We start from the raw sequence: 26,843 nt of genomic DNA on the forward strand, positions 1-26,843 counted from the left end.
ATACTCAGCAAATATGTCGAGGTAGCATTTATCGCCCTATTTGGCTGAAATTTGGCACAGTGAGTTGTATCACTATGCCAAATTTCAGACAAATATGGCGATAAATGCGACTTTTATGGGTCAAAGACCTTCAATCGGGAGATCGGTCTATATGGGGCTATATCAAGATATAGTCCAATAAATCGTTCAGCGGACATAGGCGGACATGCAAACCTCTGCGCTACGGTGGCCTAAATAGGATTAGTGTCATGAAATCTCAAATAGACAGGGTAGCTTGAATCATCATAGAAAAGACGACTATGCCTGTCAACTAAACATACCAAGGATTAGTGTCATGAAATCTCAAATAGACAGGGAAGCTTGAATCATCATCGAAAAGACGACTATGCCTGTTAACTAAACATACCTATAGGGGTATGTGGCTGACAGCAACTAGGGCTTTCAGAAACAATGGCTATCAGAAATTGTAGTTATCAGTCTACAATGTCCGTTGACATGTCTGACGATTATGCCTGTCAATTTACCTTGTCTAAAAGTTTGCCCCTGTTCCTTAGTGGAATGTCGATGGGCAAAATTTTGGATTTGCGAAAGACAACCAAGCCTGTCAAACATTCATCATGTCTATATGTGTTAAATGACCATGTCATACGGACTATCTGCCATAGTCAGATGACTATGTTTGTCTGCCAGATGACAATGCTTTTTAGGTGACTTTACCTGTTAAGCATTCTTTGGGCGTGGTTGTTCCACTAGTATGCCTATACAGTCTAGATAAAATACCTGTCAGACGACTATGCCTGTCAGACGACTATGCCTGTCAGACGACTATGTCTGTCAGACGACTATGCCTGTCAGACGACTATGCCTGTTAAGTGATCATGTCATATAGGAACTACGCCTATCAGGAGACAATGCCTTTTAGGTGACGGCGTCCGTCCGGCGATAATGTTTGCCAAACGTCTAAGCATATTCGCGCTTCTTGAACTATATTTGACGTATATGCCTGTCAAGCAGCAATATTTTTCGGGAACCTATTCTTATCTACTAACTATGGTATTCAAGGGTTATGCTTAAAATAAGGTTTGTGTTGTAATTACCTTTTGGTCAACTATGTATGCCAATACCTTTTAGTCAACTATGTATGCCAGACGACTTCGTCTGTTAGGTAACTGTACATGTCCCATCTTCTAACGTTATCTGCCTATGCACAAAACAAAGTTTCAGCTCCATATCTTTATTATCCCCCACAATGATAGGGCGCAATTCTTATCCGATTAAGGTGAAATGGCAAACAATGGCATCTGCTGTGGTCTCCAACATCCAACCCAAGTATGGGGCAGATTGGTTAATAACCTGATATAGCTCGAAGAGCATAGCAATATTTATCCATTATCCTCTATGTGCCTATAAGGAGATACAGAGCAAATAACTAAACATATCCGATCCATGGTGGAGGGTATATAAGATTCGACCCGGCTGAACTTAGCACGCTTTTTTTTTATAGAATTACCACTCTTTGTAAGCTCTCTCCTCTCATTTTATTTAAAAAAAAAAGATATTTTAACCCAGTTCTGCATTCACATCATACCTTCTGCCCCTAATAATTCATTGGTTGAAATTGTTAAGCTCTTTTTATCATTATTTCAATCATTACTCTACTTACACTTGTAAAGTACTTATGCCATGTTTTGCTTTTAATGCCTTTATTGTTTACGTTTTCAATTCCCCTTTTTAGTGACGACAACACAGGCTTTTGCATGTGCTAATTTAACCCGATTATCATAAAGACCTCTATTGTATTATGTCGGCCTACTTTGAGGCGTTAATAGCCTATGGCATAACAAAAAGGGTTTGAAGCAATTTACCCTTCCCTATTGCAAACTTAGTCTATGCATTAAAAAGTGCTTGTTAATTGGAATTATTTAGCATATGAACTACTTAAATTTCTATGATTGCAGATGTAGGTTTAGGGAGTAAAGTTGAAGTGGTAGTCTGTTTTATTCATATAAAAAAAAATTGTTCATTGTGGTTTTATAAAAAACAGAAAAGAAAGTTTCTCCTATTGAACTAGTCCTATTGTATTAAAAGGCTCAGGAGGAGGAGGAGGAGAAACGAGGAATTTCCCTTTGATATAGAGGCAGTTTAAGCAATTGTCCTTTGAGATGGAGGCCCCATTAATGAAATTTTTCTCATAGTCAAAGGACTATACGAGTACTTACATATGTTAAAGGTAACCCCCTTTATCCATAGATTATGGTAAAACTTCATACTTTCAGAGATCCCGGTAATGCCAAATGGTATTTAATGAAGGACCTCTGTTTTTATTAGCGATTCGAAGCGGGGGCCGGAGCTAAAGCGGAGCAGACCAGCTTTCGCTGGAATGCGAGCAAAATTCTCAAAATTCGGAGCAGAACGGTTTCCACCTCAATGCCGCCACGGCCACTCCGCTACCGCTTAGCTCCACTGCGGTCCGCTCTGAATCCCCGGTTTTGTTACCAAGTCCGAACGGCACACCTCTGGGCGACACCACTTTGCAAAGAAATTGGTTGAAGTCATGAGAAATATCGTCAGCATTTGTTAGGGGTTAGCTACCACTGAAGTTTTCTTTCATGGTCTGGCCACCATTCGAACCCAAGAGTTTCGTCGTCATAGGTGGCCATGCTGACCTCAATGCTACGGTGGCTCCATTTTGGTGGTATCAGATAAAAATATCCTGTTTTATGTCCCAAACAAAATAAGTGTAATTAAATGCCAAATGGCAAGGGACGCTAGTACACCTAGCCCCACGAGCTACAACTAAAAAATTTAAGATACGTCAGTACAATACTGCACATGTTTTAAGTCGACTATGCCTTTTTAATGACGAATGATTAGGAGAAGACCTATCAGACAACTATGCCTGTCAAAATATTATGGCTATTACACGATTATGTCTGTAAGGCTACTATGCCATTCTGGATGGACGGCTATGCCTGTCAACTAAAAAAAACGTATAAGGCGTCTGTCAGACGAATATGTTAGCCAGAAGTATAGGTCTGTCAGACGAACATGGCCCCAAACGATAATGTCCGTTAAGCGCCTTCTATAAAGTTTTTGTTTTTTTTTTTGTGACGTTTAACAAATATGCCTGTCAATTTGCAAATTTACCCATGAACATTCCATTAAGGTAAAGCCACCTATTAAGGAACAGGGGCAAACTTCTCACATATCAATGAGTGCAGTCCGATTTAAGTTTTTAAGCTCAATGATAAAGGTTGTCCATTTTTAAGCCGAGTCCGAACGGCGTGCGGCAAGTTTTTATATGGCTGACATACCAAATGGTACAGTACCTTACAAATGACGCCAGCATTAGGAGGGGATAACCACCGCTGAAAGTTTTCATGATGTTCTCGCCAGGATTCAATTTGCATTGTTTACAAAAAACACTAATGTCTCTAAAGGGACGGTGTCATTCCAACGAAAATGCCGTCCAAGTGACCAAGCCCGTCAAACGACAATGCTTATCTGGAGAAAAAGCGTGTCAGGTGCCCGATCTGTCGGGCAATAATGTTTGCCAGACGGCTATGCTTAATAGACGACTATAGCTCTCAAGCATCTTCGCGTATTATTCGGGCGGTTGTGTCTGTCTAGCGACCATGTTGTTCAAGGGTTGTAAATGCAAATTTACCCATGAATATTCTGTTAAGGAACAGGGGCAAAATTCTTACAATACAATGGAAGCTGTCCTATTCAAGTTTAAGCTCAATGATAAGGGACTTCCTTCTTTTAGCCGAGTCCGAACTGCTTACCGCAGTGCGACATTTCTTTGGGGAGACTTTTTTTGTGGTACAAATATTGCCAGTATCAGGAGGGGATAGCCATCAATAACAACTTTTCTGACGTTCTTAACGAGGATTTGAACCCATGCGTCAAAGGCGGACATGCAAACCTCTGCGCTACGGTGGTCGAAACAGGATTGCAAATGCAAATTTTGCCCATGAACATTCCACTAAGGAACAGGGGGAACTTCTCACATATCAATGAGTGCAGTCCGATACAAGTTTAAGCTCAATAATAAGGGGCCTCCTTTTTATAGCCGAGTCCGAACGGCGTGCCGCAGTGCTACACCAATTTGGAGAGAAGTTTTACATGGCATAATTCCTCATAAATGTTGCCAGCATTAGGAGGGGAAAACCACCGCTGAAAATATTTTCTGATGGTCTCGCCAGGATTCGAACCCAGGCGTTCAGCATCATAGGCGGACATGCTAACCACTGCATTAGCAGGGGAAAACCACCGCTGAAAATATTTTCTGATGGTCTCGCCAGGATTCGAACCCAGACGTTCAGCATCATAGGCGGACATGCTAACCACTGCGCTACGGTGGTCGAAATAGAATTGCAGTCATAAAATCCCAAATAGACAGTCTTCATGAAAGACGACTATTCCTATCACCGAAACGAACCTATAAAGAATCTGTGGCAGTTAGACTAATATGGCTGTCAGCAACTAGGGCTGTCAGAAATAATGGACGTCAGGAAATGTGGCTGACGATTATGCCTGTCAATTTACCTTGTCTAAAAGACAACTTAGACTGTCAACCGGACTATCGGCCATAGTCAGATGACTATGTCTGTCTGGCGATTAAATCTGACAGATGTCAATGCTGTTTAGGTGGCTTTACGTGCAAAGCATTCTTAGAGCGTGCCCATATAGACTAGATAAAATACGCCTCAGACGACTTTGCCTGTCAGGTGACCATGTCATATAGGAACTACGCTATCTGGAGGCAAAACCTGTTAGGTTACTTAGTCTGTCAGGCGATAATGTTCGCCAGACGCCTAAGCCTATTAGGCGACTATGCCTGTGAAGGAACTTCGCGCTTTTTTAACTACATTTGACGTATATGGCTGTCAAGTAGCAATATTTTTGGGACAACTATGCCTGTCAAGTGACTATGGTATTGTGCTTAAGATAAGGCTTGTCAGATTATTATGCCTATCCACTTATAATGCCTTTTGGACAACTATGTATACCAGACGACTACGTTCATTAGGTAACTGTGCATGTCAAGTTATTATAGTTTCCAAGATTATAGCTTTTAGACAAGTATGTTTGTCATGTATCTACGCTCCAGTTTCACTTTGTTCGACTAGTATGTCTGTCAAATGACCATGCCCTTCGGGCCACTTGGCCTTTCAAGTTACCACGCTTATCGAAGGACTATACTTGTCTGCCAATAATGCCACTCCTGAAATTATACCTCTCGGACGATTATGCCTGTCAAGTGTTCATACCCTTCAGACGAACATGTCCATCTGATGATAATGCCTGTCAGCCAATTATGTCTGTCAGACGTCTACACCTGTTGGGTGATTATCTCTGTCAAGCACCTTTAAACTTGTTTACTTATGTTTGACGGTTATGCCAGACCACATCTCTTAGAAGACTGTAAATGTCAGAGGAGAATGTCTTTCAGGTGACAAACTTTTTCAAGGTAAAAGGTAAAGGTAAAACTTTTAAAGTTTCTATACCCAACTGCATAGATTGCCTTATAGGCAACTATATCTGCCAGACAAATACGTCCATTAGAAAACTTTGCCTATTAAGCTACTTTGCTTTCCAATTTACTATATATATTATACGAGTATGCTTGTCAAATATCTTTGCAACGGTTCACCATGTTCGACTAATGTGTCTGTCAATTTACCATGTCTTTGGGGCAAATTTGCCAATCAAGTTACCATGGTATTCAAGGGCTATGTCTACCTGGAGATAAACGCCTTCAGGTGATTATATCTCTCTGGATTATCTCCATTATGTGTCAGGTTACTATGTTTGCCATACGATTATGTCGGCCAGATGACTATGCACTATGATTTGCAAACATTTTCGCGCTTGTTTCACTATGTTTACCGATTATGAATATGTGACCATGTTATTCAAAGGAATGTGCTTATTTGGGGATGGTACCCGGCAGGTGACTATGTATCTCTGTCTACAACACCAGTCAGACTGACATATAGTTAAGACGACCATGCCTATACGAAGATAATGTCAGGCGACTATATATGTCAGGCGAGCATATTTGCCAGGTGACTATGTCCGTTGCGAATAGTACTCGTATGATTGTTAAGCATCTTAGCGATTGTTTATCTATATTTGCCATTATGATTTCCAAATGTTTGTGTCTTTCGGACGCCTAAGACTGTCATGCCATTCAAAGGCCTATACCTATCTGAAGATATAGGCCATCAGGTGGCTATGTTTGTCTGGAAATTATTCCTGCCAAACGACTATGCCTTTGAAATCAATAGACTTGGCAGACGACTATTCCTATTAGACGAGTGTGCTTATTGTGTATCTTCGCGCCAGCCTAATATTGTTCAACTTGACTTTTAAATAACCACGTCTTACAGACGTCTATGCATGTCAAATGGCTTTGCGATTTAGGTTACTTAGCCTGTCAGTAAATTATCTGTGACAGACAAGTAAGCCTGCCTAAAAGATCTGACCTAACCTACCTTACTAGCTGGCTTTTCCTGTCTGGATTAAAACCTGGCAGACGACTATGCATGTCAAACAACTTTTTCTTGCCATTCGACTTTCCTTTTAGACGTCTATCCTTGTCGAATATCTTCGCACATATTTAATTATGTTCAACCAGTCTCTCAAGCGACCATGTCTTACAGGCGACTATGCCAAGTTGCTATTCCTTTCGGACGTATATGCCTGTCACACAAGTCAGCCTGTCTGAAGATAATATCTGTCCAATACCTTTGTCTTTCAGACGAATATGCCTGTCAAACTTATACGTCAGCCGCCAACATGCCTAACTAATCTAAAAACCTATACTTATATCGAAAACCATATATGAAATTAGGTGGCTTTTTATATTTGGATATAATACCTGGCAGACGACTATGCCTGTCAATCCACTTTGCTTGCCATGCGATATACCTCTTAGGAAATTATGCTTCAAACTGCTTCTCAAGTAACTATGTCTAACAGACGACTATGCCTGGCAAGTTGCTATACCATTCAGGTGACTATGACTGTCAGACAACTATGTGTGTCCACAAGGAAGCCTGCCTTAAAGAAATTAAGCATACCTCTATGTGTCCTTTTACCAAACTAGCCTTTTCCTTCGTGAATATAGAACCTATCAGACGAATATGCCTGTCGAAAAATATGTAAAATTAGTCATTGCAAATTTCTTCCCACTTATCAATGAGTGCTGTCCGATTCAAGTTTTAAGCTCAATGATAAGCGATCTCCTTTTTATAGCCGAGTCTGAACGGCACGCCGTTTTTGGGGAGAAGTTTTTACTTGGCTTCTATACTTGGCATAGTACCTCACAAATGTCGCCAACATTAGGAAGGAAAATGAACAGAAATTTGTTTCTGATGTTCTCGCCAGGATTGCAATTCAGGCATTCAGCGTCATAGGCGGATATGCAGAATAAATTTTTAAGAAATTAAAGCAAACGGGGTGGGTTTTCATGTCTGAAGATAATACCTATCTGACGACTATGCCTTTCGAACCATTTTGCTTGCCATGCGATCTACCTATTAGGCGATTATGCTTGTCATACCGCCTGTTATCTCTTTATAGCTTTCAAGCGACCATTGTCTTACACACGATTATCTCTGTAAGTATGCCTGTTCGCCAATTATGTGTATCAAACAAGTATGGCAGTCTAAGGATTATACCTGTTCGACGACTATGTCTTTCAGACGAATGTGCCTGTCAAACTCAAACGTTAGCCGTCAAGGCGCCTATTTAATCTGAAAGATACATACTTATATCAAGACACTTATATTCGAATACTCCAACCACTCCCCGATATAGTGATATGATTTAAAAAAGTAAACGAAAACTTTCTCAAAAACTTCGTAAAAATATATGAAATATGTTCTTATTTAATCTTTAAAGTTTTAATAAATTAAAGCATACTTATAGGCGCCATTTTCCAACTATCAACAGATTTCACTTAAATTTCCTTATTTTATTGCCTGATTTCTGCTTTTATTGCCTTCCACATACTTTGATCGCATTTTTCAAGTATATCTTGATTTAATAAATCGTATTAAATTTTATATCAATATCAATGTCCTTATCATAACCAATGGCAATGTCAACACATTCTGGCACATAAATACATATGTATGAAAATATGCTCTCAACTAGACTATTTTTTGTGATGGCACACCAAAAGGATATTGTCATTTGGTGCAAACAGTATAGCACCGGGAATAAAACTGCAGCAAAAATGGGAGAAACTAAAAAACGAAGACTAAAATAAATTATAAATCGATTTCAGTTACTCAGCATTTGCTTTATGGCCCTGTCACCAGTATCCAGCTTGGCACTGGAGTTTTCTTTCTTCTTGTCATAGCTAATATTGTGAAATTTTCCTTTGAAATTTCTTCAGATTTTTTCAACATTCAAACCTGAAAAAAATATTGTAGAAAAGATATATCAAATACACAGGAAAAAAAAGAATCACTGCGTTTTTCCGCAGGAACAAATATGAAAAATATAAAAAGGAGGAAAAAAAACGGAAAGCAAAATGGCAAATTCTTCACTTTAATCATGTCTAGCAACTGTCTGGGTATTTCGGAGCATCAACGAATGCCATCATCATCATCATCGTCGTCGTTGCTTTTGAGTGAGAAAGGACTAAATTGCATTGACTGACGTATAGTGGAAAGCATTGAATCAATGTTATCTGCTGCAGGCTATGTTATAAATAACTCAATATATGTTATTTATATTTTTCTCGCCAACAAAATTTATAGATTTTTTAAACATAATAACGGAATAAATCTTTTGTTGTGTGATAGCTGTTATTTGAGTTTTTCCGTCCGTCCGTTTTGGCTGTGCAAATATTTACCGTAGAGTGTTTGGGCAAAATGGAATATAATAATTTATTTGCCAATGAAAGAGATATGAAACAACAGAAATGAAATGAAAAAAAAATATAACTAAAAAAAAATCTGCAGCAAACGATTGGATGACAGTTTTTGTTTAAAAATTCATTTAAAAGCGGTCTATATATAGAGAGTTTTTTTTTGATAAAAATGCCACTAAAGCTGTATGAAAAAGGTCAGCCCTTTAGTATGCTTTAGTTTTTTTTAGATTGCCTGGCCATATGCCATTGGTTATAACTAAAAGCCTTAATGCATGCTTTAGTTTTTGTATGAGAGAATGCTGAATAACTGAGTGTCATCAACTTCAATGTTGACAAGATTTTAATAAAAACCATTTTCATAAATGGAATTGAAATTCATATTCTATAGAATGATTTTCAGAAAAGAGAATCAGTAGAAATTGTTATAATCTGTTAAGTTAAACCATTAACGCCGTATGGGTAGAAAACTACCCAAAAAAAATACCTCATATATTAAAAAAAAAAACAAGTAAAAGCGTGCTAAGTTCGGCCGAGCCGAATCTTATATACCCTCCACCATGGATTGCATTTCTCGAGTTCTTTTCGCGGTATCTCTTTTAAGGCAAACAAAGAATAAAATATGCTATGCTATTGAAGCTATATCAAGTTATGATCCAATTCGGATCATAATTGAATAGAATGTTGGAGACAATAGTGGAAGTCATCGTGTAAAATGTCAGCCAATTCAAATAAGAATTGGGCCCTTTAGGGGCTCAAGAAGTAAAATAGGGAGATCGGTTTATATGGGTGTTATTTCAGGCCATAGACCTATTTAGACAATATTTGACACGTATATTGAAGGTCATGGGAGAAACCGTTGTACAAAATTTCATCCAAATCGGATAAGAATTGCGCCCTCTAGAGGCTCAAGAAGTCAAGATCCTAGATCGATTTATATGACAGCTACGTCGGGTTAAGAGCCGATTTGAACCATACTTAGCGCAGGTTTTGGAAGTCATAAGGAAACACGTCATGCTAAAGTCCTCTAGGATCTCAAAAAGTCAAACCTCATATCGGTTTATATGGCAGCTGTATCAAAACATTGCCCGATATGGCCCCATTTGCTATCCCAACCGACCTACACTAATAGGAAGTATTTGTGCAAAATTCCAAGCGGCTAGCTTTATTCCTTCGAAAGTTTCGACAGACAGACGTCCGCCTGGACGGAAAGACGGAGGACAGTTTTACGGACAGACGGACGGACATGGCTAGATCGACTTAGAATGTCATGACGATCAAGAATTTTTATACCTTATGGTGCTTAGACGAATATTTTAAGGAGTTACAAACAGAATGACGAAATTAATACACCCCCATCCTATGGTGGAGGGTATAAAAAGCGTGGGGATTTCTCATGACCTTCCATTACGTTTTTGGTTTCTGCACATAAAATTGAATTACTCCTTGAGTGCAAAATTGCCAGTGAAAAAGGTAAGATTTATTCTCGATTGGATTTGAACCCAAACATTCAGGGCTACATTCTGCTATGCCTGAACATAATTTTTTTCTTTAATTTGCTATTTTTACGAATAGATAAGGTAGGCTAGGGATTTAAAAAAGAAAAGAGGACTTTTCAACTTTTTCGGGTAATCAAAAAGACGATTTTCGATTATCAAAAAGTCGACTTTTCGACTATTTTCGACAAGTAAAAAGTCGACTTTTCGACTTTTTCGATTTTCAAAAGTCAACTTTTTCAAAAAAGTAGACTTTTTACAGAAAAATTGGCTTTGCGGTTTTTTTAGTTAAGGCAGGCTAGGGATCTAAAGTGTAATTGAAAAGTCGACTTTTCGACTTTTTCTGATAATCTAAAAGTCGACTTTTCTACTTTTTCTGCTAATCGAAAAGTCGGCTTTTCTACTTTTTCTGCTAATCGAAAAGTCGACTTGTCGACTTTTTCTGATAATCAAAAAGTCGACTTTTCGACTTTCTTCGACAATTTAGAAGTCGATTTTCAAAAAAGTCGACCTTTTTTCAGAAAAATAGACTTTTTACAGAAAAGAGAGGCTGTGCGATTTTTAAGATAAGGTAGGCTAGGGATCTACAGTGCAATTGAATAGTCGACTTATCGACTTTTTCTGACAATCAAAGGAAGACTTTTCGACTTTTTCTGATAATCAAAAAGTCAACTTATCGACTTTTTCTGAAAATCGAAGAGACGACTTTTCGATTTTTTCTGATAATCAGGAAGTCGACTTTTCGACTATTTAAAAAGACTACTTTTCGATTATCAAAAAGTCGACTTTTCGACTATTTTCGACAATTAAAATGTCGATTTTTCGATTATCAAAAAGTCGGCTTTTGGACTTTTTTCGATTATCAAACGTCGACTTTTCGATTTTTTTCGACAATTAAAAAGTTGACTTTCGACTTTTTTTCGAATTTCAAAAAATCGAATTTTTTACACAAAAATAGACTTTTTACAGAAAAAACAGGCTTTGCCAATTTTTCATTATTAACATCGATTTCTGATGTGTAAAGTCGAGTAAGGCAATGGATTTGATTAACCGTTTTTGCTTGGCATGCCGACATGATTTTTATACCCTGCACCACTACTGCGGTACAGGGTATTATAACACCCTGAAGAAAAGCAGATCGACCCATTGGTAAGTTAACAGATCGACTCAGAATCACTTTCTGATTCGATTTAGCTACGTCTGTCTGTTTGTCCATGTAAATTTGTGTACAATGTACTGGTGGCATCCGATCGCCTTCAAACTTGGTACAGTCATGTTTTTCGTTCTAGAGACGAAGCCTATTGAAATCGGAAAAAATCGGGTTAGATTTGGATATAGCTCCCATGTATATGTTCTTCCGATTTGGAGTAATAATGCAATAAAATGGTCATTTGTTAACCGATTCTCTTGAAATTTGGTAGGAAGGATTCTCTTGACTCTAGACATAACAAGCGAATTTTATAGAATTCGGTTCAGATTAAGATATACCTCTCACATATATATATCGCAAAGAACTTGACAAATGCGATCCATGATGAAGGGCATATAAGATTCAGCCCGGCCGAACTAACTTTTTTTACTATCCTTTTTGGAGCGTTAACCATTTCGAGTTATTTTTGGTATTTATTGCCTATAAAGATTACGTTTGTATCTATTGCAGTCGATAGTCGAAGCAGTCGGCGGCGAAAATTGAATTTAAACTAAACCTATTTCGTCTTTTCCAATTTTTGGTCTTATTCCGAATTTTCTACATTTTTCGACTTTTTTGGAATTTTTTTCAATTTATTTCGATTTTTCGATTTTTTTCGACACTTCGACTTTTTCTGACTTCAAAATCGATTAGTCGAAAGTCGAATTTTAGATCCCTACGGTAATCTTAAAACTTTCCTTCCAATTGCGCCAAAAAGTATGCTATAAAATGTCTTAAACTTTTCAGATATGACATTTAATACATAAAATAGCAAAAAAAGTGTTCAACTATTTTAACCCAAGAAAAAGCAAAATTTTAAATTAAATTTGAAATTTTTAATATAAAATATGTTGTAAAACTTTAATATAAAGATATTTAATTTATAAAACAATGAAAATATAACAAAAATACCAAGTAATCTTACAAAATATTAAATCATCAAACAATTGAAATGGAAATTGAAATATGAGTTGAAAAATGTGCTATTGTCAAAGTGAAGGAAAACCCACAAAAAGACACCCCACAAAGTATTCCCACATCAATAACTACGATTGATGGATTTTAAATGCATTGCATGCATCATATCAAAGGAAGCGAAGTGGTAGTTATGCCGTTGGTTCAGAGGATCTCCAACCGCTATTACCACAACCGAATGGCAAGGCAAACAAACTTCAAACAGCATTCATAAATCAAACGAAAAATCCAAATAGACATACACCCAGCAAAAAAAAAAAGTGAAACTGAAAGGTGTATCCAACGAAACAAACAAAAAAATTGTAGAGTAAAATAAAAACGAATTATGGACAAAACCATGATGCTATGTGAGGATAACCAACAACAGCAACGTTTGCGTAAAAACAGTTGTTCCCCACCCACCACAAGTCTTCAACAGCAACAACAACAACAGCAGCAGCAGCATCATCATCATCAGCAGCAGCAACTACAGGACAGCATGATGATGACAGTCATACCGAATTCCACAGTCAACACAACACTTGAATTAAGCCAAACAATCACAAATGGTTCCATAAATAGCTGTGGCAATGGAGGTGGAGCAGGACAAGTGGGTGTTGGTGTTGGAACTGGGTCGTCCGTTAGCGGCCTAGTAGTGGGAGGAAATAAAAATCTACATATCAACAGCCATTCAAATTGTTCCTCCGTCAACTCGTCGCCCTCTAAAGCATATCATCACCAGCTGCAGCATCAGCTGCAACATCAACTGCAACATGCCCATGGCCATCATACCCTTAACTCTGCCACACTGCAGCACATACATCATTCACCTCAACAGCATCCGGCAATTGTCAATTTAAAACAATGTTCAGCGGGCAGTGTGGGTGGTGGCTCTGGCGGTGGTGGTATTAATCTAGGCAGTGGTGGCGGTGGTAGTGGTCCCCAGTCCTGTTGTGGTTCGGGCTGTGTGAGTGGCTCTTCAACGCCTCCTCTACATCATCACACTCTGTATCCTGGTGTTTTGATGGGCTCTGGCTGCTACAGCGGTAGCGGTCCCAACTCGGTAGTGAACTCTCCGGCCATGGGTAGACGTAAGCGATTCACCAGCAGCTCTTCGAATTGTTCAACGCAGTTTAACAATAATTACACGGGATTGGATGTGGAGTCACTGGATGATATGTTGCGAAAGGTAGGTGAAGTAGGCAAAATATTTAAAATAATTTTTAAGGTTTTTTGGCTTGCCCCTAGGGGTAGGCAACAAAAATGAGACAAGCAAAAATTGTTTTCTACGTTTATAAATGTTTTGGAATATTTCTACCACGGTTTTGGAAATTTCAAAGAATTCTCCATAGAAATAAATTTTTACCAAAATTTAGACTTAAAAAATTTTGGTAAAATTTTCTATAAAATAAAATTTTAACAAAATTTCTATAGAAAAAAATGTTGACAAAATTTTTTATAATAATACAGTTTTGACAAAATTTTCTGTAGAAATAAAATTTTGACAAAATTTTGTATAGAGATAAAATTTGAACAGCACTAATCATCCAAAATTATCCCAAGTAGAATTTTGCAACTGACAAGATTGAAAGTATATAACCAAAATTAGTGTGGATTTGAAATGCTCAAAGAAAAATGCATTTTCAAATAGGCATTTTAGGGTGTAGCGCACCGGCCCATCTAATATTTAATAAACAAAATTTTCTATAATAATAAAATTTTAAAAAATGTTTATGAAAAAGAAATTTACTCTGATTTTTTTATAAAAAAAATATGTTGATAAAATTTTTTTGATAAATTTTCTATTAAAAAAATTTAATTTTGGTTTTTTTTTTTAAACTTAGAATATGCTGCATACTTTAGGGTTCATGGTTTTTCCCTGTTAAATGTTATGCCTACTTTTAGGCAATAGCCTTCCAATAGGTTACACTGAAACGATTTTACGGATTTTAATTCGTCCATACCACTAGGCAAATTGCAAATGCAATGCAAATGCAAATGCAAATTTGCCCATTAACATTACAGAGCAGGGGCAAACTTCTTATATAACAATGAGTTCTGTCCAATTTAAGTTTAAGCTCACTGATGCCGCAGTGAGACACCCCTTTAGGGAAAAGTCGCCAGCTTTAAGAGGGAATCGCCGTTGAAAATTTATTGCGGATGTTCTCGCGAGGATTCGTACCCGTTCAGCGTCCTAGGTGGACATGCTAACCTCCGAGTTACGGTGGCCTACTCTAATGTCATACATATGAGCTACCCCAAAGACTATACGTCTAGATTCGGAAACTGCACCGCAGCCAGCCAAAAGGCTGCGGTCAACTGAAGGGCATCCTATGCCTAAAAGAACTAGGGCGAACAACAGTAAGATGGGACCAAGAACCTTTGCTAATGTTGCTAGGGACAGTTTGGTGATGACAGTTGTCGTCAAGGGAGAAGAACAGGGCTGCGTACCTAGTAATAATTGGAGTATACTCCAATCTTTTTGCGGAATTTCCTGGCTCTCTTCCAGTTTGTGACGATGCAGGCTGTTGTCGAGGCCGGTACAGACTATTTGCCCTCGGCAATCAACGCTCAATTGAAACGTATCGTTGTGCGCTAAAAAAGATTGGTGAGATCTGGCCAGATGCAGCACTAGATTTTCAAGAAGGAAAATATACCTTCTCGACCAATGGCGCATGCTTGGATACCAAGGATTTCCTCAGGCCTGAATCCATATTTGGAAGACTAAGGGAATGTAGTCCCAATCTATCAGCCACCGACTAGAAGATAGGTAGATGGGTTGAGGCTGATGGTGACCGGAGACATGCATTATTCGTAATAATCTCCGGCCTTCTCGCAGACCTTAATAAGTCTGAAGGAGTTGTATCCTACAGATTAAACGATATGAAACTGAAGCTCTATAGAAGCGGTGGGGTTGGCCAATCAGGGGACGATTCAGCAGTTGTTGCTGAACACTTGCATGAGGAACTATCGACCACATCGCTAAAGTCTGGCGGGTTGCGGGAGACTGAAAATACCCCAGCCATAGTCGAGACAGAAGGGGGTGGAATAGAAACGGGACCCGACAAGCCCTGTGTTGGTGGGTCATCCTGTTGGACTGGGCTCAAGGTGTGCGCCAGCGGGGAAGCACGGAACTCAAAAAGTACATCGGCAGTACCAGTTAGTGAAGCATCTAAGGAGGAATTGTCCACACCGCAAGTGTCTAGTGAACAAAAGAAGAGTTGTTCCACTGCTTTCTCACTTGCCCCTGGATGTGTACGGATGCTCATCATGACAAGATCTTACGAGTCTTCTGAAGAAAACTCTTCAACAGAGCGAAAGCCACAATAGCATCACAAGATTGGGATATCTTTAAGGCTGAGCTAAGAAAATATAAGGGCGAGCTGAGAAATGCTCAGAACAAATTTTGGGTGTAATTCTGTAGCTGCGTGGAGGATACATATGAGGCTTCTGGGCTAAGGAAGATTCTGTCCTCGAGACCTATTACGGAGGGGTATATTCAGAAGTCAGAGAATGTATGGGCAATCTCTAGTGAGGAAACACTAGAACTACTCGTTTGATACACATTTTCCGGAAAATTCTCCAACGGACAACGTGGCGCCAGAAGAGGTTGTCACTGGCATGCATTCGTCGGAGGTTCTTGAGAAATTGTGTCTGAGCCGAAAATCCTTTGGGCGATAAAAAATCCGACTCCTTTAAATCGCCGGGTCCTGATGATATATCACCGGTTGAGTTACAAGCTGGGTCTGTATCAGCATGTCATATGGTGGGATGGAGGGTCATTTTCATTCCGAAACCGGGAAAACCTTACCACACGAAGGCGAAAGATTTTCATCCTATTGGTCTGTCATCCTTTATGCTGAAGACTCTTGATAGTTGATAGAAACATATCTTAGGGCAAAGATCCCTGGAGATCTGTCTGTCGCGTCAGCAGCATGCGTATAGTAAAGGCAAATCCCCTAAAACAGCCCTTCACGACCTAGTCGGCTACACAAAAAAGGTGTAAAAGTGGTAGCATATGCTGATGACCTGGCAATTGCGGCTGGGGGAAGTTTCCCAGCACTCTAAGAGTTACACTTCAAAAAGCTCTACGTGCAACAGCAAAATGGGCTACCGAAAGTGGTCTAGGTATAAATCCGTGCAAGACAGAATAGTTCTCTTCACCAGGAGATACAAATTGCCTACAGATGCTCCTGTCTCGTTGCGAGGAGAGAATGTTCCATTTACAGAAAGCGCAAAATACCTGGGAGTTTTGCTGGATAGGAAATTGAGCTTCAAATCCAACATTTTGGAAAGAGCAAAAAAGGCCACTCTTGCCCCCTACACCTGCAAAAGGGCCATTGGCAACAGTTGGGGTTTATACCGCGCGTCATGCATTGGGTATATATCGCAGTTGTCAGAGCTATATGGCGTTGTGGTCTGGTGGACGACGCTTCAAAAGTCCATCTACTGTTCACTACTCATCCCGGATCCAAACGATGGCTAATTTGTGCATGCCAGCCGCACGGACGACACCATCTAATGCACTGAATTTAATGCCTCTGGACATTGTGGCTAGACAAACTGCTGCGAACACTGCCGTGAGGCTACGGGAGTTTCCATCTCGTTGAGGTGGCTGAATAGTTCAAATTCACCTGTTCTGGGTGCTGGACCACACAGATTTGTAAAGGGATTTGTAAAGCGGACGAGCTTGCGAGACTAGGAACTACCTTACACATTGCTGGGGAACCGGAATCTGTGGGTATGTCTCTAGCGACATGTAAGCTAAGTTTGCAGTATCGCAACCGAAGGACAACCAATGATAAATGGTCACAAAGTGGGGGCTGCGAGCATTTCAAAACTATGTGGCCTAATCTAGACTTGAAGAGGTCTACCGCATTGCTATCACTGGCTAGAATAGACGTCTCAGTCATGTGTCTCTCATGACAGATGGCTGTCTAAACGGAAAACATGCTGACAGACTGAAGGTTGCCTGTAACGACTTTTGCAGAAGCTGTGGGGATATCGAAGAAAAAGAGGCTATAGAACACCTTCTGTGTGTGTCCCGCACTGGCAGTATGAAGGAGTTCCACTTTAGGTTCTCATTTCTTTGAGAACCTGTCTGATTTAGCAGATGACAGCAGAATAACTCTTAGCCATTATTCTGTTTTGCCTATTAAGAGATACTGGACAAAGAACTTGACAAATAATGGTATATTAGATACAGCCCTGCACGCTTTTAATTGCTATGAATATATCTTGAATGCTCTATTTAGTTTGACTTCCATTAACTGACCATTTTACTAAAAAAGTTTTAATCAAAATTGCCAAGATTATATTTCTTTGAAAAATTTGTCCCAAAAGTTTATTTCTCTAAAAAAAAATGTCTGTCAAAATTCTTTTTCCATGGAAATTTGCCTACAGAAATAAATTTTTCCAAATTTGTGTTGTTTTTATGATAATTGGTATTCTTCGAAATATTGCATACTTTTTGGCTATGTCCTTTTGCCTATCAAATGTATTGCCTACTTTTAGTACCAACTTTTGTTTTTATGTCATATTTTTAATGCTCTTTTTTTTGCTTGACTTCCATTAACTGACCTTAGTTCTTCTTTTTGGTTTTCTAATCCACATTTGATGTTGTGGAATAATTTTGTGTGTTTTTTGGGTTTCTGGCAATCAATTCCCCAGGCATTAGGTTTGTCTCTTTGAAGACAAACGACAACTTTATTTCAAGGTTAAAACTAACATAAAAAGGAACTACTTATACAAGTCCTTATTGGCAATTCTTGGGCGATTACTTTTCGTCATTTTTATGTTATGTTTGAAAATTTTTTTTAACCACTTTTGGGACTGTTGGGTATGTGAGGAAATAACGAATTGTCAGTGTGTGTTTTGCCAAGGATTTTTAAAGCAGTGAGTGAATGAGTGTTTGCTTTTCATACAAATTGCTGAAAGATGCCATTTGACAAATGCCATCATCTTTGCTGACAACACCAATAAATTTTAGGGGGACAATAAGAAATTTTGTTTTGGCCAATGCCAAGGAAAACAATGATGGCAGCAGAAATAACACCCAAACTAAAATATGGAGCAGATTGAAACTTTTTTTTTTTTTTGACCCAAATAAAATGAAAGTGGAAGGCAAGACGCCAACAGATGAAACCTACGAATGTCAACAAAAGTTTAAATGACCCAAACCTAAACAAAAAGATAAAAAGTGGGGGGAAAAACAGAAATAAAACAAATTTTTGTTAGGTTTTCTTAACACTTGAGTGACAGCAAGGAGCCTGTGTGTGTGTGTGTGTTTGTATTTATCTTTCCTCACAATCATATTCATGAAACTAGAGCGACCCGAAGACAGATAACAATGTTTTCTGTTCACTTATTTTTTGATATCACTCAGCTTGTTATTGTTTAAATAAATACTAGGCCAGTATGGCATACTTTTAGGCTTAAAACTTAAATACAATAGTGATAAATTGGTGTCTAAGAATTTCCGCTTCACCGCCTGCCCTTTTATGGTTGAGGGTACTGCTGCCGCTGCTGCTGCTGCTTTTGTTGTTCCGTCTCGCATACTTTTGAAAAGAAAACTTCAAAAATGGTTCAAACAAGACATTGAAGAAAAACTTTTTCTATTTGATGTGAATGTTGTTTTCCTTTTCCTTTGGGGGTCTCTGCCCTCACCATAGAAAGCCATATTAAATCTTGTTTTCTTTACAGTTTACTTTTTTTTTTGCAAGGGATGAAAAGAAAACTTTGTTGATGTTAAACGAAAATCAAAAAAAAAACGGCCAGAGTCTACGAAAAACTATTTTACTAATAATGCCTCAATTGTCAGCAATTTAGAGCAGAGTCACATATTCCGGAAAATAAATTTTCTTTTTCATTTCTCTAACCTTGTTTTGAAAGCTGTCTTTGGGGTTTCTTTTTTTTCGTTGGTCCTTAGCTTTTTTGTGAGCTGGCTAGAGTGGGGAATAAGTTCCTTCTTCAGGTTTTTTCAGAGGTTATTTAGCAACTTGCGCAATTTTTCCCCACAGACCTGGGCCCTTTTTTGTCGGGATTTTTTTTTGCTTCATGGATTTTTCCAAATATTCTCTGCGTGTTTTTTTTTTTGTAGTTTGCTGGTATCTGGTGTATTAATCCTAATTGAAGTCAAATCCCTTTGGATGCTATCAACTTTCTTAGACCATCATCTATCCCCGTACTCCTCCATATCTCTCAACACAAACCAACAAGAGTAGGAGTTGAAGTACATTTACAACAATGGCATGTGCAAAAAGAGAAACAAACCCTTTTTTCATAGTTCGTTAGTTAGCTGCTTTTTTGTGCAGTTTTCTTACATGTTGTTGCTGTTGTTGTTTGTTCCTTCGTTTAGTTAACCTTAACATGATTTTCCTTTTTTGCAGTTTCTTTGGGTTTTTTTCTGCCGTTTTTTGCAAATAGTGTTGCCTTTCCCTTGACTGGCAATAAGAAAATTATCTTAGTTTGTTTTCTCCTTTTGTGTTTTGTTTTTGCTTTGGGCTTTCTTGTTTACTGATTAGCCATCAGCTTAACTGAAGATATTTACAAAAATAATTTATGAGCTTGCAAGTCAAAAACAGAGAGATGAAGAAATTAAAGCTTAAAATTTGCCAGAAAAACATAAGCAACGTAAATTTTATTCAGTTCAATGTAGGAATTCTCAATCGTTAAAACAAATAAACTTAAATAAAAAGTGTTGCCTACATTAAGGCGCTTGTGAAAAGTTGTTTGCTTTTTAATAATTGTATAAAATAATACAGAAAATTTTAGAATTACGCAAACAGGAAATTGGAACTATGTGTTGTGTTTGTTATACCCTACACCACTACTGTGCTGCAGGGTATTATTTTTATATATTTTTTGAGGGCGATGTGTTCCTTTGCAGATCAGTAATTAAAGCTTTCTGATTTTCACTTACTTGGGTATGTCAGCAGGTGATTGATTTGTGAAAATTGATAAGCATAGCACTATTTCCGATCTAAAATCCAAAATTCCTGCGAGAATTATTAATTTTTGAAATAATGTTGCCTACATACAGGCGATGTGTTCCTTTGCAGATGACTACATCAGTAATTAAAGCTTTCTGATCATCACTTACTTGGGAATGTCTACAAGTGATTGATTTGTTAAAATTGATAAGCATAGCACTATTTCCGATCTAAAATCAAAATTCCTGCGAGAATTATTAATTTTTTGAAAAAATGTTGCCTACATATAGGCTCTTATGAAAAATTGCAAATTTGCCATTTAACCAACTTTGAAAATCTTGTCTGAAGATTTCGCCAGGATTCGATCCCAAGCTTTCTGATCATCCCTTACTTGGGAATGTCTACAGTTGATTGATTTGTGAAAATTGATAAGCATAGCACTATTTCCGACCTAAAATCGAAATTCCTGCGAGAATTATTGTTTTGAAAAAATGTTGCCTACATTCAGGCGATGTGTTCCTTCGCACATGACTACATCAGTAATTAAAGCTTTCCGATCATCACTTACTTGGGAATGTCTACAAGTGATTGATTTGTTAAAATTGATAAGCATAGCACTATTTTCGATCTAAAATCAAAATTCCTGCGAGAATTATTAATTTTTTGAAAAAATGTTGCCTACATATAGGCTCTCATAAAAAATTGCAAATTTGCCATTTAGCCAACTTTGAAAATCGTGTCTGATGATTTCGCCAGGATTCGATCCCACTCGCTTAGCGTCATTGACGGACATGGAACGGTCTGTGCCAGGAAGGCCTCTAGAGAAGTATTGAATTCAATAATTTAAATTTCAGTTTACATTGACCACTAAATCCAGATTTATGGCCTTATCGAGATTTAAGTGCTTAATCCAGTGTTTTTTATGCTGGTTTTACCATACAAAAAAAAAACAATTTTTGCAGAATTTATTTTTTAATCCCAAATAAACCCGATTTCATACCTTATTAATCGATAAAACTAACAAAATATGCAACTGTTTTCAAGACTTGTGTATGGTTGTGCGTGATATGCACATTCATGTATACGGATGTACGCTTGCGTATACCACCTGAATACCCAAAAACGCAGTGTAAACGGACAGCATTTACTTTTGTATTTTGTTAAATGCAGATTTAAAATATTTCAATGTAAATGTATCTATTAGAAGATATAAATCTTACTTAAAAATGCTGCCTACTTTCAGGCGCTTATAAATATATTTTTACTTTACAATAACTAAATAGAAATTCAAGAAAAATTTATTAGCTACATTGGGGGAAATTAGGAACAACGTGATTTGGCTTTATTAATTTGCTTGGGCACTGTGTTGTGTTCAATCTTTTGTCTGCTTCATGCTGTTGAAAATACAGATTGACAAACTCTGCGCCTAAGGTGGGGTGCGTCTAAAAGAATCTGAATCTAAGATTAGTGGGTCTAACTGGGCAGTTACAGGTGACGTATGCCGTGTGCTCCCCGGTCACAATCGGGACACACATCATGCACGCTGGCATCAAACCTTGTATAGGCGGCTGCATTTGCCGGATCGTAATTGAGCCAGATCTACTCTGATTTGCCGAGGGAGTTCAGTTTCTTCAAGTGCAATGGAAGGCTATCGTTCTCCGAGGACTACATTCAACCGGTAGCTGTTTAGGCATCTGCTGCCGTCTCTGCATGAAAGTAGTCTAGACCCGTTTGATATGCCGCTTGATCTAGAGGTTCTCTATTTTGGCGTTGAACCTCTCATTCTAGATCATGTAGATCCATCTTGAGGCTTCTGGGCGGTGGATATGTATCCACAAGATGATGATTTGGATGGTTTCTGCGATAACAGCCCAGAAGGTATTGGTGGAAAAGCATGTATTTTCCGTGGTCCACGTGCAAATGCTAATTTGCCCATGAGCATTCCATTAAGGAACAGGGGCAAATTTTTCCCATATCAATGAGTTCTGTCCGAGTCAATTTTAAGCTCAATGATAAGGAGCCTCCTTTTTGTTGCCGAGCCCGAACGACGTGCTGCAGTGCGACACTTCTTTGTGGAGAAGTTTGTTAAATGGCTGCCATATCAAATGGTACAGTACCTCACAAATGTCGCCAGCGTTAGGAGGCGTAAACAACCGCTATACATTTTTTTAACCACCAGCATAGGATAGGGGTATACTAATCTAACCACCAGCATAGGATGGGGGTATACGGCTCCATAAAGTATATATATTCTGGATCCTCTTGACATTCTGATTCGATCTAGCCATGTCCGTCCGTCCGTCTGTCAAAATCACGATAGCGGTCGAACGCTTAAAGCTAGCCGCTTGAAATTTTGCATAGGTTCTTAACATCGATGTAGGTCGTTGAGGATTTGGATAACGCTCCCATATAAACCTAGCTCTCGATTTGGCTTCTTGAGACCCCGGAAGCCAAAATTTTCATCTGATTTGGCTGAAATTTGGCATGCGGTGTTCTGCTACTTTCAACAACTGTGCCTAGTAAGGTCCGAATTGGTCTATTACCTGATATAGCTCCCATGTAAACCGGTCTCTCGATCATCCTTGTTCGGTTCCAAGAAGGTGAGGAGTAAACGAGTTTGTTTTCTTCTCTTTTTCTTCTGATTGTTCAATTGATGGGCGATTTTAAAATACATTCGGCCAATATAAGAGAGTTGAGGGCGAATTTTTTTGCGGTGCATCCACACAATCATTTTCACCTAACATTCTAGCTCTTTGTGAGACCCAGGTGCGTGAGGATTCTGATCCACAGGATTTTCACAGCTCTGGGTACCACACTCTGTCTCTTTTTATTTCGCACATATGCCTCGTGGTATATGTACGTAATGATGTCGTGTTCCAAAAACGACCTGGACTCACAGGATCCGGAATTTAACTCCCTTTGGGTTAAATTCGGGATTGGATCACATATACTACACTTCGAATTTCTATATAGAAGTCGAAACTCAGAAATGGAGGCTTCCATGAACGGCTTTGACGCCCTTTCTGATTCCATCACAAATATTTTTTTGGAGGATTTTCCGGGCAGTGAAATCGTTGCCACTGGGGATTTTAATGTCCACAACTCCTCCTGGCTTTCCCATTGGAGGCATACGACTCCTGAGGGCCAATACGTTGAGGTTTTCGCTGCGCACAATGGTTTGGCGCAACTAGTGAAGGAACCGACACATATTGCATATGTCCAAGGGCACCAAAATAATTCTCTTTAATTATTAATTGAGAAATTAAGTTAATACTCTTGCACCTCTTGGTAACTCCGATCACTGCATTGTTTCAGCTTCTTTTTCGTATTCTGCTCTCCTACTGCTTCCTCCCCAGTCCCAAAGCGATCAATATTTTTATACGAAAAAGCACGTTGGGCTGAGCTCAATGGATTCCTTTAGCATTTGAATTGAAAACCATGTTTTCTATTTAAATGACGATACAAATGCTACTGCTGAAATGATTGAGAAGATAATTTTAAATGGAATGAGGACATTTATTCCAGTTAAGGCTGAAACGGCTAAATCAGAGAACAAAAGTTGGTTTAACCAGACATGCAGAGATGGTGTCAGATCGTAATACCAATACTGAACTGCTGCGCAAGCAGGCAAGATCTTCGTGTGCCAATATGCTTAGGCGCGAAAAAATCCATTGCGAACAGCGTTTGCGTGCTAAAGTTCTTGCTTCTGCACGAGGAAGTAAGAGCTTTTGGTCGTTTGTGAAAAGTGTAACGGATAGTTCTTCATCTATTCAAACCCTTGTTAAGGATAATCCAAAGTTCACTGACCCGTTTGATAAGGCTAACCTGTTGTCTCATATGTTTGCAGGGAACTCTCCCCTGCCGGATAGCAATCAACCATTGCCGTCAATCGCAAAAGGTATCTGGCGTCATGTCCCAAATATTTTTTAGAACTCGTGGAGTTGAAAGGGTTCTAAGGAATCTGGACGTAAATAAATCCCCGGGCCAAGATGGAATATCGACACTCGTCCATTACGCAACCTTTTCAACCTTGCCTACCGTGCGAGAGCCTTCCCGGTGCGTTGGAAGGTTGCGAACGTTCAGCCAATACCCAAGAAGGGTGAGGCAAACTACCCTGCGAATTATCGGCCCATTGCGATATGCTCCGCTTTTTCCAAGGTCATGTATCTGGCATCATGCTCTAAATATTTTTTCAAAATCGTGGAGTTGAAAGGGTTCTTGAGAATCGAGACGTAAATAAATCCTCGGGCTCAGATGGCATATCAACACTTGTCTTACGTGGGTGTTCTTCGACGCTCGCTCATCTATAACGCAACCTTTTCAACCTTGCCCACCGTGTGGGGGTCTTACCGGCCCGTTGGAAGGTTGCGAACGTTCAGCCAATACCCAGGAAGGGTGAGGCAAACTACCATGTGAATTGTCGGCCAATTGCGATATGCTCCGCTCTCTCCAAGGTCATGAAGAACATGGCTAATCACCATCTTGTGAGATATTTAGAGTCTAATGGCCTTCTTAGCGACCTACAGTATGGGTTCCGCAGAAATCGCTCTACGGGCGACCTCATGGCATTTCTGTCGGAACGTTGGAGTCGCTCAATTCACCAGTTTGGTAAGAGTAAGGTTCTGGCTGTGGATATCTCCAAGGCATTTGATAGGTTCTGGCACGGTGCACTACTATCAAAGCTTGTCGCATTTGGTGTCGGTAATAACTTCAGTCGATTTTTTTCGAGCTTTTTTAGAGATCGCATTATACTGGTCCTTAAGATGAGCAACAAACCTTATTCAAGCCCCATTTCTGCTTACTCTCTAAAATCCTCCTAAGATATTTACAAAACTTTAATTTATTTTTAGCCATTGTCAACTCTTCAACAAACCTTAAAACAAATGTCTTTCATGCCAACTGCCAAAAAATATGCCAATTTTTTATATCCCCCTTTAGCTCCTTAAGATATGTACCCGGTATTTTATGCAAGACATTCAAATCAACCACTTTCATAAATATTTATTTTTACATAGGCCCCCTAAAAGTAGGCTTTGCATGATGTCAAAACCCAGAGACACACACCTTAAAAATAGGTTTTAATTTATTTTTATGGTTTCATCTATAAATAATCGCTAACGAAAAAATCTGTAATTCAAAGCAGTCTGGGAAAGTCACACAAAAATTTTAGCAATTCAATGGTGGCGTCAAGCAGTCTGGCTTAAGCGACTAGTAGAATAAAAATGGCTGGGATAACAACCAAAACCAAGAAGAGGGCGATGGCAAACAAAACAAGCCCTCTGCGGGTAATAACCCAAAAATCATAACTCATATTGAATTAAGCTAGGTGGGGGGAGATGTATTCCCTCCTTAGGAGCAAAAAAAAAAAAACGAGGAAAAGGTATTTTTGGATAAACATTGTTTTTGCTAGGTGTCGTTGGTTGGCTGGTTGGCTGACGGGCAAAATAGAAAAAATCAAACCCCCATGATAAATGGCTTTGTCATTGCCTCCTCCCGCAAGCGAGTTTCTAGTAGACCAGCCATAGTGGAAAATACCTCTTTAAAATATTTTTTTGAAAATAAAATCAAAAGTTTGCCAGGGCAAAGCCAACAAAGTGGAAGCGTTCTATTTGTACAGGCATTTCAAGTGTATAGGGATTTTATTTTTTTTCCTATAGGTTCGTTCGTAGGTTGTTTGGTTATTGTCCCTCTCTAAGGATTGTTGCCATTTTCAATGTTAATTTCGTTTCGTGTCGCCCGTTTTTGTGTTTCGTGTGCGGCTAGAGACCACCAGCGGTGTTATAAGATTTATGACTTTTCGCCACGCTGACTACACAAAATTTCGTTGCTTGCCTTCTTTGTGCCTGCTGCTGCCGCTGCTGCGGCTGACGTTGTCGCCTCATGTCATCCTCTATGTAGGTATTTTGGTCTAACGTCTGCCTGGGAGAGACTTCCTTCCGCCTGGCCGCTTTGCCCTTTCAGGGCATTGTCAAAGGTTCTCTCCAAATTGTCACCATAAAAGAGAGAAAGTGTAATTTTTTCCGGTACATTGTAGTCATGTGGCTGTGTTAACGCTTTGCCAGGCCTTGGTGTCGTTGTTTGAGGCTTGCCTAGCCAGGTTCGACGAAAGCTTGCTTGCTTGGTGGGAATGCCTGCAAGGCTTTATGGCCTGCAGTGGCTAGGGTGCCACTGAAAGCATGCTCCATACACGTCCTCTCTGCGTACATTGGCTTTCCCTTTTTTTTAAGGGCATTTTGAATGTTTTTCGATTTGCCGGCTGTAGTCGTTGGAAAGCGGATATTCTTGGCAAATGTCAATTGTAAGTTGAAACGAGCATGAAGCATGGTGTTGTTGTTTTTTTTTACTTTGTAATACAATCCATATCCTAGGCTTGTTTGTTTGAG

The 26,843-nt window shown here is 39.0% G+C and overlaps 1 protein-coding gene across 6 annotated transcripts in view; it reads left to right on the plus strand.

Moving 5' to 3' along the window:
- LOC106091359 (uncharacterized protein CG43867) overlaps window positions 1-26,843 on the plus strand; it is an 878,705-nt gene that overhangs the window by 282,398 nt on the left and 569,464 nt on the right. Inside the window, exon 1 of one of the 6 annotated variants that reach the window (XM_059367844.1) lies at window positions 13,116-13,718. The exons of the other annotated variants lie outside the window; for them this stretch is intronic. Within the exon in view, the coding sequence (XP_059223827.1) occupies window positions 13,554-13,718 (165 nt within the window). The 5' untranslated portion in view covers window positions 13,116-13,553. Of the gene's footprint in view, window positions 1-13,115; window positions 13,719-26,843 lie in introns of those variants that run through there. 6 annotated transcript variants of the gene reach the window in all.

This window comes from Stomoxys calcitrans, chromosome 4 (genome assembly GCF_963082655.1).
Source record: "Stomoxys calcitrans chromosome 4, idStoCalc2.1, whole genome shotgun sequence".
NCBI classification, from domain to species: Eukaryota; Metazoa; Arthropoda; class Insecta; order Diptera; family Muscidae; genus Stomoxys; species Stomoxys calcitrans.